The following is a 14,158-nucleotide window of genomic DNA, read 5'->3' as shown; positions in this document are numbered from 1 at the left end:
ATGAGTGTGTGTGTGAGTGAGTGGGTGAATGAGTGTGTGAGTGGGTGAATGAGTGTGTGAGTGGGTGAATGAGTGTGTGAGTGGGTGAATGAGTGTGTGAGTGGGTGAATGAGTGTGTGTGTGTGAGTGAATGAGTGTGTGTGTGTGAGTGAGTGGGTGAATGAGTGTGTGTGTGTGTGTGTGTGTGAGTGGGTGAATGAGTGTGTGAGTGAGTGAATGAGTGTGTGTGTGAGTGAGTGGGTGAATGAGTGTGTGTGTGTGTGTGTGTGTGAGTGAGTGGGTGAATGAGTGAGTGAGTGGGTGAATGAGTGAGTGAGTGTGTGTGTGTGTGAGTGGGTGAATGAGTGTGTGAGTGGGTGAATGAGTGTGTGAATGAGTGTGTGAGTGAGTGTGTGAGTGAATGAGTGTGTGAGTGAGTGGGTGAATGAGTGTGTGAGTGGGTGAATGAGTGTGTGAGTGAGTGGGTGAATGAGTGTGTGAGTGGGTGAATGAGTGTGTGAGTGGGTGAATGAGTGTGTGTGTGTGAGTGAGTGGGTGAATGAGTGTGTGTGTGTGTGTGTGTGAGTGAGTGGGTGAATGAGTGTGTGTGTGTGTGTGAGTGAGTGGGTGAATGAGTGTGTGAGTGGGTGAATGAGTGTGTGAGTGAGTGAGTGAATGAGTGAGTGGGTGAATGAGTGTGTGAGTGGGTGAATGAGTGTGTGAGTGGGTGAATGAGTGTGTGTGTGTGAATGAGTGGGTGAATGAGTGTGTGTGTGTGTGTGTGAGTGAGTGGGTGAATGAGTGTGTGAGTGAGTGAATGAGTGTGTGTGTGAGTGGGTGAATGAGTGTGTGAGTGGGTGTGTGAGTGAGTGAATGAGTGTGTGAATGAGTGTGTGAGTGGGTGAATGAGTGTGTGAGTGAATGAGTGTGTGAGTGGGTGAATGAGTGTGTGTGTGAGTGAGTGGGTGAGTGTGTGTGTGAGTGGGTGAATGAGTGTGTGAGTGAGTGGGTGAATGAGTATGTGAGTGAGTGTGTGTGTGAGTGGGTGAATGAGTGTGTGAGTGAGTGGGTGAATGAGTGTGTGAGTGGGTGAATGAGTGTGTGAATGAGTGTGTGAGTGGGTGAATGAGTGTGTGAGTGAGTGTGTGTGAGTGGGTGAATGAGTGTGTGTGTGAGTGGGTGAATGAGTGTGTGAGTGGGTGAATGAGTGTGTGAGTGGGTGAATGAGTGTGTGAGTGGGTGAATGAGTGTGTGTGTGGGTGAGTGGGTGAGTGTGTGTGTGAGTGGGTGAATGAGTGTGTGAGTGAGTGAATGAGTGTGTGTGTGAGTGGGTGAAAGAGTGTGTGTGTGAGTGGGTGAATGAGTGTGTGAGTGAGTGAATGAGTGTGTGTGTGAGTGGGTGAATGAGTGTGTGTGTGAGTGGGTGAATGAGTGTGTGAGTGGGTGAATGAGTGTGTGAGTGGGTGAATGAGTGTGTGAGTGAGTGGGTGAATGAGTGTGTGAGTGAGTGGGTGAATGAGTGTGTGTGTGTGTGTGTGAGTGGGTGAATGAGTGTGTGAGTGGGTGAATGAGTGTGTGTGTGAGTGGGTGAATGAGTGTGTGAGTGAGTGGGTGAATGAGTGTGTGTGTGTGTGAGTGGGTGAGTGTGTGTGTGAGTGGGTGAATGAGTGTGTGAGTGAGTGGGTGAATGAGTGTGTGTGTGTGTGAGTGGGTGAGTGTGTGTGTGAGTGGGTGAATGAGTGTGTGAGTGAGTGGGTGAATGAGTGTGTGAGTGAGTGGGTGAGTGTGTGTGTGTGTGTGAGTGGGTGAGTGTGTGTGTGAGTGGGTGAATGAGTGTGTGAGTGAGTGGGTGAATGAGTGTGTGTGTGTGTGAGTGGGTGAGTGTGTGTGTGAGTGGGTGAATGAGTGTGTGTCTGTGTGAGTGGGTGAGTGTGTGTGTGAGTGGGTGAATGAGTGTGTGAGTGAGTGGGTGAATGAGTGTGTGTGTGTGAGTGGGTGAGTGTGTGTGTGAGTGGGTGAATGAGTGTGTGAGTGAGTGGGTGAATGAGTGTGTGTGTGTGTGAGTGGGTGAGTGTGTGTGTGAGTGGGTGAATGAGTGTGTGTCTGTGTGAGTGGGTGAGTGTGTGTGTGAGTGGGTGAATGAGTGTGTGAGTGAGTGGGTGAATGAGTGTGTGAGTGAGTGGGTGAGTGTGTGTGTGAGTGGGTGAGTGTGTGTGTGTGTGAGTGTGTGAGTGGGTGAATGAGTGTGTGTGTGTGTGAGTGGGTGAGTGTGTGTGTGAGTGGGTGAATGAGTGTGTGAGTGAGTGGGTGAATGAGTGTGTGTGTGTGAGTGTGTGAGTGTGTGTGTGAGTGGGTGAATGAGTGTGTGAGTGAGTGGGTGAATGAGTGTGTGTGTGTGTGAGTGGGTGAGTGTGTGTGTGAGTGGGTGAATGAGTGTGTGTCTGTGTGAGTGGGTGAGTGTGTGTGTGAGTGGGTGAATGAGTGTGTGAGTGAGTGGGTGAATGAGTGTGTGAGTGAGTGGGTGAGTGTGTGTGTGAGTGGGTGAGTGTGTGTGTGTGTGAGTGTGTGAGTGTGTGTGTGAGTGGGTGAATGAGTGTGTGTCTGTGTGAGTGGGTGAATGAGTGTGTGAGTGAGTGGGTGAATGAGTGTGTGTGTGTGAGTGGGTGAGTGTGTGTGTGAGTGGGTGAGTGTGTGTGTGAGTGGGTGAATGAGTGTGTGAGTGAGTGGGTGAATGAGTGTGTGTGTGTGTGAGTGGGTGAGTGTGTGTGTGAGTGGGTGAATGAGTGTGTGTGTGTGTGAGTGTGTGTGTGAGTGGGTGAATGAGTGTGTGAGTGAGTGGGTGAATGAGTGTGTGAGTGAGTGGGTGAGTGTGTGTGTGAGTGGGTGAGTGTGTGTGTGAGTGGGTGAATGAGTGTGTGAGTGGGTGAATGAGTGTGTGTGTGTGTGAGTGGGTGAGTGTGTGTGTGAGTGGGTGAATGAGTGTGTGAGTGAGTGAGTGAATTACTAGCTAATGAGTGTCCATGAGTTGGGTCTAATTTCTGAGCACTGCATTATGACACGAGTAAAAACCGCACGATAATCTTTAAAATCAAAACGATCTTAACAATGTTCGAATGTGTGAGCGACTGACTGACCGATTTCGGTGAACTCCTTGATCCTCATACCAGACTGCAGTTTGGGCTCTTCGATGTGTAGGTTCTTGGTCTCTGAACTGGTGTTGTTGGTGAACTGGATCTGCACAGCCACCATGTTAGGATCAGGGCTGAAGGGCTGCCTGCAGAAGCAGTACTCAACCCCCAGACCCTCTCCTGTGATGCGGTGCAATAACTCATACATTTTCATCGAGCATGACGAGGCGATGGTCTGAAAACATGACAGGGGTTAAATGAGCAAAGTGTCAAGTAGAGGGAATCATTCTGGAATGTGCTTTAAAAAAACAGACAGTGGCATATATACAGTGCCCTCCACTAATATTGGCACCCTTGGTAAATATGAGCAAATGAGGCTATCTTTATTGTTTAAACTTTTGAACTTTTGTTAAAACAGAAATACTCTGCTCTCATACTGTAGATATCAAACAACTGCAAACACAACACAGGTTTATAAAAAAAAATAATTGTGCTAGCTCCCTTTGCCAAGATAACATCTCTGAGTCTTCTCCTATAACGCCTGATGAGGTTGGAGAATACATGGCGAGGGATCTGAGAGCGTTCCTCCATACAGAATCTCTCCAGATCCTTCACATTTCGAGCTCCACGCTGGTGGACTCTCCTCTTCAGTTCACCCCACAGGTTTCTATGGGGTTCAGGTCAGGGGACTGGGATGGTCATGGCAGGACCTTGATTTTGTGGTCAGTAAACAATTTTTGTGTTGATTTTGATGAATGTTTTGGATCATTGTCCTGCTGGAAGATCCAACCACGGCCCATTTGAAGCTTTCTGTCTGAGGCAGTCAGGTTTTCATTTAATATCTGTTGATATTTGATAGCCCATGATGCCATGTGTCCTAACAAAATGTCCAGATCCTCTGGCAGAAAAACAGCCCCAAACATTAAAGATCCACCTCCATATTTAACCGTGGGCATGAGGTACTTTTCATACGGCTGCCTCTCTGTGTACCAAAACCACCTCTGTGTTTATTACCAAAAATCTCTATTTTGGTTTCATCTGATCATAGAACCCGATCCCATTTGACGTTCCAGTCGTGTCTGTCAAACTGAAGACGCTCGAGTTTGTTTTTGGTTGACAGTAGAGGCTTTTTTCTTGAATGTTTTACCTTATATTTATACCCCTGTGAAACAGGAAGTCATGGTTGAAAAAGTTCCGTTCCTAGTCACCCAGGTGTACTAAAAAAAAAAGGGAATATATTTTTTAGGGGTGCCAATAATTGTTGCACACCTATATTTAACAAAGATTTTTTCCTTTTTTGGATAAACCTGTTTTTTGCTTGCAATTGTTTGATATCCATGAGACCAGAGAATTTTTGTGAATTTTTTTTAAACAAAAGATCACAAGGTTAAACGACAAAGACAATTTTTCACAGCCTTCTTTGCTCATATGCACCAAGGGTGCCAATATTAGTGGTGAGCACTGTAACTCACAGTGGGGGCGAGTACAGTGTCAGTCAGTGACAGCCCCTCTAGATCTGCCACCAGGCTGCTTGACAGGAAGTTGCTGACCGGGGTCACCTGAGTTGAGGGAGTGGGCTCAACTAAGGCAAAGAAGAAGAAACTATTAATGGCAGTAAAAGTCTCCGTTTCTGTCCACAAGGCTGGGCAGATCATATAGTACTAGCAATTAAAAGCTTGAATGGACCAAAAAACGGAATATAATCGTTCTGGTACGTCCTTGAAGCACCTATGACAAGTGGCTTCTTCAGAATGAAAATATCTTAAGACTCACTAGGTAACGAGACATTTCAAAGACCATCCAGACAAGTGAACAGATCCTACTTACAGTCGTCCAGATCTAGCAGAGACATTTCCTTGGACTCTTTCTTGCTCTCTTTTTTGGTCTGCTTCGCAGGTGGTGGTTTTGTTGCAGGTGTCTGTGAGAAAAATCCACAAAAAATGTCCGTCTTGTTCTGCTTTTTGAGCACCTCCATCAATCAAACAGGGAATTTGCTATGTAACGCTTTCGATAAACAACATAACACAGCGCTTGTGTCGCGACTGTATCGTTACTGTATTCTTCAAGGAATACACAGAGTTTTACAGAGCTAGAAGGAGGGGAAACCACTGCACACTATGGACACCTCTTGAAAGTCTCTGAAGAGACTGATCTCCATACTGTCAATAAGTTCTCCTTCATGCAGGGCAGGAGCTGTGAGTGCGGGCTGTGGAGTAGTAGAGGAAGGTAACGTTAAAATAAAAAAAAAAATTAAAAAAAAGGGTTGGGCTGGAGGATTATATCAGTTCTATTGTAACTCAAGAGCGGTTTAATAAACAAAAAAGTATTAGAAACACTAAAAGATAACTGCTGAATTAAAGAATATGTTCTTCAGCTCAAACCTTCTTCTTTCTGGTGTCCATATCCGAGTCTGACTCGTCCTCTGACTCGGACTCGGACTCGCTGCTTTCAGACTCGCTGTCTTCTTCCTCACTCTCTGACTCAGACAGTCTCTTCTGCTCCTTCCCTCTTTTCCTGCTTCTCTTCTGTTCCTCTCCACTGCTCTGATCACTGTAAAGAAAGCACATCACCACACTATTATGCTACAGACTGTACACACATACACACACACACACACACATATATAAATTCTGTTCTTTCTCCAACATCAATTGTCTATAGAAATGAACCCGACCTCTCTGCGCTCTCGGGTTTCTTAGATTTGCTCTTGTCTATTTTCTTCTTCTTCTTCTTGGTCTTCTCTTCCTCTCTATCCTTCTCCTCCTCATCAGACTCCGACTCGTCGTCGCTCTCTTCGCTCTCCGAACCCGAGCCGCTCTCCTCGCTGCCGCTGTCCTCGCCACTGCTGGAGTTGGTCTCTGCAGGGAGAGCGGAGGAACAGATGGAGCTGAATGGATGTTGAGAGTAGGTTGTGACATCTTTCGATGGGAATTATCTACCCGGCCCTTTGCCTCGTTTCTACTGTATGATCGTTCTGCTGCGAAATCTAATTTGTGTGTAAACTCAAATACATGACGGATTAAATCAGCAAAACTCATTCTATTTGTTAAATCCTTCGAAACAGTTTACGGTTTTCAGTATCAGGCCGAATGCTCTCCAGAGTTACCACTGTCAGCAGACTCGGTGGGTCCGGATTCTCCCTCCGAGTCGGAGTAGAAAGGCTTTTCCACCTTCTTCTCCTTCCGCTCCTTCCTGCTGGTGCATTTAGTCCACTCTGGAACCTGGGGAACGCCACAGGACACGGTCACCCCACAGATATACAACATGGTTGTACAGTGTTAGAGCACTCTGTGGCCATGAATGCCTCTCCCACAGCTACAGGATATAAACATATATAACATATAAAGGATGCGCTTACATCAGATTCTGGCATCATCATGCTGCCTTTTCTTTTTCATTTATTTCTTAATAAAGACGAATCACATATGTAAGCATTAAGGTGATGCATTCATGGTCACTTATTGTGTATCTGGGAAAAGTCTAGCTAAAAAATGATGTCTGAAAAAGTACCAAATGACCTCCTCCTGAGTTATCATTCGGATCATCGAAGGACGCTATTATCAATGTGCGGTTTTAGCGTTTTTCAATAAGAAAATGAGCTAAAGTAATAGAGGAGGGCAGTTGGCTCTTTGCGAGGATCCAGCTCTTTAATGGTAGAGACAGCAGAGAGTGTGAAGCTCGGCCAGGGGCTTTAGGCTGAATTAAGCACTGGACACACAATAAGCTAGGCTAGGTGAGAAGGGTTAAGGCTAAGCTGACTGGCAAGGCTGGGTTCGGCGCGACACGGATCGAGACTCAGATATGCGCAGAGCTCTTCGTGAACTAACAGACTCACGCTGGTTAGATTCGTGACTCTTTCAAGCAGCTTAATAACCTGGCGGACAGGAAAGAAAGAAAAAAAAAAGAAAGAAAGAAAGAAAGAAAGAAAAAAACAAAACAACAACACGGAAGAATGATGAGGCGAGATGATGAGAAGGAGAGCCAGGAAAAGAAGAGAACAGAAAAGTTTAAAAAGGTACACACAAGGATTCAGGTTGCACTTAACAAATCTACTGTAGGTACATCAGCCATGGTTCCATGTCCAAAACATGAGCAAAATCTTACTTGTTATATAATAGCACTGAAATCTACAGTCAGCGTGACTGAACTGTAAAAAACTCGCATTATCCTCAAAGATGTATTGTAGATATAGGATATTAAATTATATTACTCGTATTGTAGTTTTGTTTTAGTTTGTAGAATAGACAAGTAGAACAAAAATACAGTTGTTTACGCACCCCTTGCAGAATCTGCAAAATGTTGTAGTTTTAATTTTAGTTTTAATTTTAGTTCTGCCCTGAATAAACTATTTCACATAACAGATGTTTACATAAAGCCCACACGACACAATAATAACCGAATTTACACAAATGAACCAGTTCAAAAGTTTACACACGCTTGATTCTTAATCCCGTGTGTCGTTATCTGGATGATCAACGACTGTGTTTATGTTTTGTGAGAGTTCTTCATGAGTCCCTTGTTTGTCCTGAGCAGTTAAACCGCCCACTGTTCTTTAGAAAAATCCTCCAGGTCCTGCACATTCTTTGTGTTTCCAGCATCTTCTACATATTTCCTTTTCCAGCAGTCACTATATGATGTTCAGATCCATCTTTTCACACTGAGGACAGCTGAGGGACTCGTACACGACTATTACAAAAGGTGCAAACGTTCACTGATGCTCAAGAAGGCGACACGAAGAGCTGGGGGGGTGTAAACTTTTGAACAGGACGTTCTGTGCGAATTGTTATTATTTCATTGAAGGGTCGTATTTTAAAATTTTTTTTATTTAAAACTACGTAACATGTTTCACAGAAGACAAAATAATAGCACTAATCATCCTGTTCAAAAGTTTACACCCCCCTGGCTCTTAATGTATCATGTTGCCTACTTGAGAATCAGCATCTTCCAGGACCTGGAGGATTTTTCAGAAGAACAGTGGGCAGTTTAACTGCTCAGGACAAACAAGGGACTCAACAACTACTATCACAAAACATAAACACAGTCGTGCATCATCCAGGTAACGACACACAGTATTAATAATCAAGCGTGTGTAAACTTTTGAACTGGTTCATCTGTGTAAATTCGGTTATTATTGTGTCTTGTGGACGTTATGTAAACATCCGTTTATGAAATAGCTGATTCAGGGCAGAACTAAATAAAAAACTATATGCAATTTTTCCTAATTCCTCTTATTTAAAAAAAAAAAAAAAAGATTAACATTTTGCAGATTCTGCGAGGGGTACGTAAACTTATGAACACAACTGTAAATTTGTTTTAGAAAACATGTGTTATATTAAACATGAAGTTATGGTAGCCTCTGTAAATCAATGGAAGTGCAACAGAAATGGGATGAACACCTGCTTTTGGAGTGAGATGAGAGTTGAAGATTGTCCAACAGCGGATTTCAGAGTAAGAGAAGACACACACACACACACACAAACACACAACAAACACAGATACACACTTTGGTAACGGAAAATGGGGTCTGTTTTTTTTTTTCTTCCCTGAAATGAAGTGTTTATCAATTCGTCATAATCCTTTCAGAATTTTACAGGCATTCAACCATTAGTAGATTAGTATTCCTATATGATATAGGGAATGTATTTCAATACATTCAGTGCACTCCTCACTTGAGGAAGCCTCAATGTGTCTGTTTGCGCTCTGGGAGTTGTGAGGAAATGGTGCTAGTATGGACAGAATGAGAGATGATAGGGAGGAGGAGAAGCCACTGCACACTTGCGGGCACCTCTCGCCAGTCTCCAAGGAGACCGATCCGCCCCTCACTGGTGTCTATGGCTTCCTCTTGCTGTGGGATGATGATGTGGTTGAGGGGGCAGGGGTGGAGCAAACACACAGGGGTTATAAAGGAACAAACAGAAAAGGGTCACTAGATGGGAAATGACGTCAGACGTAACATCACGGTCTCCACAACAGGAAATCTGCATCATGACTTGAGTGTATTATGCATTATGAGTGACGTAAAAGATATTACATTTCTAAACTGAATAAAGGAAAACAAAGACAAGGCACAAATCAAATAACATTCCACTTGTGGTTGTACCAATCAGTGTATATACGGTGAACAACATGACTCCACTTTTTCTTTTTAAACTCGAAACCAGAACAGAAGTGGAAGGTGACAGGTTTGGAGGAGGCACATTATACAGGATTACATGAAGGAATATGTTAAGTTTCATTTTTAATCAAACAAACAAGTGTGCGAAGTGCCTGCATGTCCATGATGCAAGGCAGTCTTTTTGTTTAGAGGTGAACCCATACCTGTCCATCACCTCATCGATCACATGCTGATCGACATCATCCAATGATGTGCATTATAGAAATATAGAAAATTATCGGGAGAGATATTAAAGTAAAGGATGGACAGAACACCACTACTGAAAAAATATATATATTCATGGTGTCCCAAAAGTCTCCATACATGTTGGAAATGAACACTTTTTAGCAAAATGTCTTCCAAAATTTTACATACTTAGTTTATATATATATATATATATATATATATATATAGTTCAAATAGCCTTTAAGAACGCCTTTGACAAAAGAAGAACGTATTGAAATCATTCTCATGGCTGGATCGGGAAACTGTAGCAAGGCTGCGATGGAATTTAACAGGAAACATGGCGAGCACATCGCACATGACACAACTGGTAAATGGTCTGCAATTTTATATCGCTTTACACTGTTTCTTATTCACCCATTCTCACACACACACACACACACACACACACAAAATCGCACACCAATGGTAGCAGAGCTGCCATGCAAGGTGCTAACTTGCCATCGGAAGCAAGTTGGGGTTCGGCGTCTTGCCCAAGGACGCTTCGGTATATGGAGTCACGTGGGCCGAGAATCGAACCGCCAACCCTACGATTAGTGGACAACCCGCTCTACCACCTGAACCACAGCCACCTGTCGTCAAACTGGGAGCCAAAGTTTGGAGAGACCACTCCGAGTGTGTTTACAAAGAAATCTAGAGGATGTTTTGTAAATAAAGTTACATTTCCCTAAAAATGTTAATTTCCCTTATGTATGGAGACTTTTGGGACACCCTGTATTTTGACTTTTGCTCTATTTAAAAAAGTACTGCGGTCAGTCAAGCCAATAGAGGGCCTCAGACACATCAAGCTGCTGTCATGTTGTCCACCAAATATACACTCAATGGGGTGTGTACAGGTCCCCTTTGACTTCTGATGGTACGCTTACAAGCACTGGCAAATTTGATTGGGACCTTCTGAGACGTTAAAGGAATGGCACATGTTCTGATGAAGAGAGAAAGAGCCTGTCCCTTATCTCATGTGCCACCATTTCCTTCCTGCACTCCACAGCTAGACAAAGCAAACCTAGACTCAACCAGTAGACCAGTAAAGACTTCTCAGTGAAGTTTTAGAGAATTTCAGAACTCAAATGCACAAGGGAGGTAGTGTAGAGCGTACGATGAGTCGAGCTGGCTTCAGTCAGTGTGTGGAGTGCAGACTGTATGACGGGTGGAGGGCTCTGTGGGCACTGCTCTTCCAGAAGGCCCAACAGAGGTCTGGTATGGATGGTATGGATTTGAGATCCGACATAGCTATCAGAAAGGTATAATACTAAACACTACAAGCATGACTATAATAAGTAATATATTATATATATTATATATAATATAATAAGTCTCGATTCTGAATTAATTTCTCAACACTCAAAAGCATAACACTCCTACTTCCTAAAGTGTACTGGAAATATCCTTAGTCACTAGCTTATAATGAGCTAGCTGGCTGGCCGAGAGCCAACTGGAATGACAATGCATGATGAGGGTGGAGTTATGCTGATGAGCGAGGAGAGATATAAAACATGGCTGTGGGAGGAGCCGATTTTGGTTGGAAAAGATAGCCTTTTTTTTCTTTTTCTTTTTTTTTTTGGCGTGTCCTGCATGTTGGGGCTCCCTCTGGTGGGGTGGAGGAGCAGTTCCCACAGGCCTGAGCCCCAAAGCCCTGCCTCTGAGAGTAACTGTTCCCCCTGCACGCACAGAATCCTTCACCTCCACGTTGCGCACGGAGGGGTCGGGTGCTGATTCGGGCCAGTCGGGCAGCTCCTGGTAGCCGCCCGCTTTGGTATTCAGCAGGTGAGACAGCGAGCCAAGTTGGAAATGGTCTCTGTCTGTTGGGCAGAAAAACGCACCACAGACACGAAAAGTCAGACATCGACTCTAAATCACAGACTACAGAAGTCAAGGAGAATAATATAATAATACAACCTGCATGCGCACACTTTTGTTTTCAATTTCATTAGGCATTGCAAAGCAACAGTTTTAACAATATGATGAAGTATAGCTTAACATTAAACAAAAAAAAACTTGCCAAGAGTTGTTAGTTTACCTTTAAATGGAGACTCCAGTACAGGTGCAGGTTTAAGAGCCAGGAAAAGCTTCTTGGCGTATTTACTCAAGGCTCCACTTTTATCCGTGGGGACGATGAGCTGGCGGATGAACCGTGCGCGGTCTCTGATGTCATAGTTCTGGTCATACTTCGCCAGGTTGAGTACATACTGCGTAAGGAGCTTGGTCTAAATATGAAGAGAAAAAAAGACAGAGTGAGACAGCATATAAAGTGCGTGTGTCTAACACTGTTTTAGTCTCGCCTGATAAAACAATGACACACATTGTGTTTCAGAATATTTTGTCTCTGTCCAAGAATAATCTCCCTGAGGATTTTACAGTACAAGCCCTCAGGAACAACTAGGCGTACTCCATAGTTTAATGACTAACGTGTTACATAGGCATTGCCTCGGAAAATCCCTCTTCCTCAAATGGAGAGAGCATATGCCATCTTGGTGATGGTACACATTCTAGCCATACAACTGTCTGGAGGTCTAAGCGGGTGGTTCTCAAAGTGGGGTCAATGAAGCATAACCAGGGGTCCATGATTATTTAAAAAAAAGGTTACAGTAGTGGAAATCACAACCCACTTTATGAAAAGTATATTTAGGGGTCCAAGCACCAAACTCGACTCAGACCTGTGTTATATCAGTGGGAATTTCAGAGAAAACTCAAAAAAACACAAAAATGATGTGAAGAATCTATATAACGATCATGAAATAAATTCACGCTGAGGGGTTTCATGGAATTTATTTTTAACAGTTAAAGGGGTCCCAAGCAACAAAAAGTTTGAGAACTCCTGTTCTAAGTTACTCTGAAGATGACTACATTTCAGCACCTTGGACAGCACCAAAGCACCGGTCATGAAAGCTCCTCCAGCATCAGATCACACACTGACTACGTTTACACGGACCGCAATAATCTAATCACTGACCTTATTCTGAATAAGACAATATTCTGATTAAGGTGTTTACATGAGTCGCTTTTAGAATATTCCTTTCATGTTCAGGTTTTACGTGTTATAGAACATAGCGCGATTAACGTCACACGTCCTTACGTCCCCACGCCACGCCGTCCGACGTTCCCTCCAGAATTTCACGTATCGACATACAGTCTTCGTTATGGAACCGTATACAGTTTTGGGAGTTTCAGTTTTAATTTTACGCACGCTTCAAGTGCAGTTAACTATTTGTTGTGCTGTACATGCAGATAGACGACTGCTTGAAGCCGTGGGCTGCGTCCCAAACCGCGTACTTACCTATTATATAGGTAGTAGGTACACACTTACCGACTATATAGCCGAAATACATGTATTTCTCCTACTATATAGCAGGTAAGTACGCGGTTTGGGACGCAGCCGTGCTCTCTTGTTTGCCGTCAAACGGTTGAGCGCCGCCGTGTGTATGTGTCCTTTCACAAAATGCGGTGAGAACTCCCACACCATGTTAATAGTGTGATTAAGGTGTGTACATGTCTGTAACGCACGTCGATAAAACAGGAATACTCCACGCGTCTTAATTCCATTTGTGTTTACTTCGAGTATGACTTTAATCGGATTAAGGTCATCAATAATCGCTGTTTACATGCTAGTTTCTTAATCAGAGTATCGTCTTAATCGGGTTCATATCCGATTATTGCTGTCCGTGTAAACGTACTGAGTGAGAGAAACACACACAGACAGCTAATACAGAGCCACACTTTAGTCTGGATCAACTCAGACGCTCTCACCTGTTTGGAGTTGGTAAGGTAGAGCTTGGCAGCCAGATTGATGATTTGCAACTTGACAATGTCCTCCTCGTTGGTGAAGCTTTTGGCCATCTTCCTCAGGACGTCAGGAGCGATTTTAGGTACGTGCTCACAGTACTCACCAATCAGCCACAGGATGCTCGCTCTCGCCATCGGGACCTTCATTAGGAAAAAGAAGAGGTTATGTAATGTAGTTTATGGTGTATCTATCTTCTGCACTGTTGGAACTAAAATACACGGTGACTAATATATTTCAACGATTATGAAGGTAACAATGTTGTTAAAGCTTATTCTGATGGTAATTAAATGGCATGTCTAAAACAGATCAGGAGGAATCCACCTGTATGTTGTCTGTCAGCTTGGCCATATGTTTGATGATGTCGCTGTGCTGCTCAGGTTGCATCTGCAGGAGCTTCTTAATCACCACCACCGACTCGGCTACTACCAGCTCTGCAGCAGTCACACAAAAAAGAAAACATCTATCCCAGTGCACACAAGCACCTCTGTAGTTCTATCCACCTGTTTTCATCTAAATTTGCATTTGCATATAATAACTATTGACAGGAAATGGCAGAAAAGATACGGTTTATGGATTTTTTTGAGTAAATGAGTAAAAGTAGCAAGTGTGTGTTCGCATTATCTTTAGCCAAATGTTTGTATGGTTTTATTTAAAATGGAATAAGACATGCAATATTTCACTCACCATCCCTGTTTGAGAGGAGTTGGACGAGACCATTGAGGCAGGTGTCTCTCACCTCCCCGATGTTGGTGGCACAGCGGCCAATGGCCTGGATAGTGGCTGCCACAAAATCCTTATCCATACTTTTGATGTAGGTCTACACAAAAACATTGTCATATACAGTGCCCTCCATTAATATTGGCACCCTCGGGA

General features: G+C 43.7%; 1 protein-coding gene across 14 annotated transcripts in view; it reads right to left on the bottom strand.

The window, feature by feature from the left end:
* Positions 1-14,158, bottom strand: part of LOC108275438 (adaptor related protein complex 3 subunit beta 2) — a 58,659-nt gene that overhangs the window by 12,624 nt on the left and 31,877 nt on the right. For 4 of the 14 annotated variants that reach the window (XM_017486267.3, XM_053685904.1, XM_017486262.3 and 1 more), the window contains exons 13-25: positions 13,970-14,102; positions 13,607-13,716; positions 13,249-13,425; positions 11,522-11,708; positions 11,185-11,303; positions 8,893-8,952; positions 6,214-6,328; positions 5,782-5,965; positions 5,489-5,657; positions 5,233-5,313; positions 4,935-5,025; positions 4,580-4,689; positions 3,114-3,342 (exon numbers count right to left, since the gene is read on the bottom strand). In XM_017486267.3, the coding sequence (XP_017341756.1) occupies positions 3,114-3,342; positions 4,580-4,689; positions 4,935-5,025; positions 5,233-5,313; positions 5,489-5,657; positions 5,782-5,965; positions 6,214-6,328; positions 8,893-8,952; positions 11,185-11,303; positions 11,522-11,708; positions 13,249-13,425; positions 13,607-13,716; positions 13,970-14,102 (1,765 nt within the window). Of the gene's footprint in view, positions 1-3,113; positions 3,343-4,579; positions 4,690-4,934; positions 5,026-5,232; positions 5,314-5,488; positions 5,658-5,781; positions 5,966-6,213; positions 6,329-6,942; positions 6,982-8,892; positions 8,953-11,172; positions 11,304-11,521; positions 11,709-13,248; positions 13,426-13,606; positions 13,717-13,969; positions 14,103-14,158 lie in introns of all 14 variants that reach the window. The other 10 variants (XM_017486269.3, XM_017486272.3, XM_017486264.3 and 7 more) reach the window with 5 other exon arrangements.

The sequence above is a fragment of the Ictalurus punctatus genome, chromosome 14, assembly GCF_001660625.3.
Source record: "Ictalurus punctatus breed USDA103 chromosome 14, Coco_2.0, whole genome shotgun sequence".
Classification (NCBI taxonomy): Eukaryota; Metazoa; Chordata; class Actinopteri; order Siluriformes; family Ictaluridae; genus Ictalurus; species Ictalurus punctatus.
This window is presented reverse-complemented; position numbering and strand designations above follow the sequence as displayed.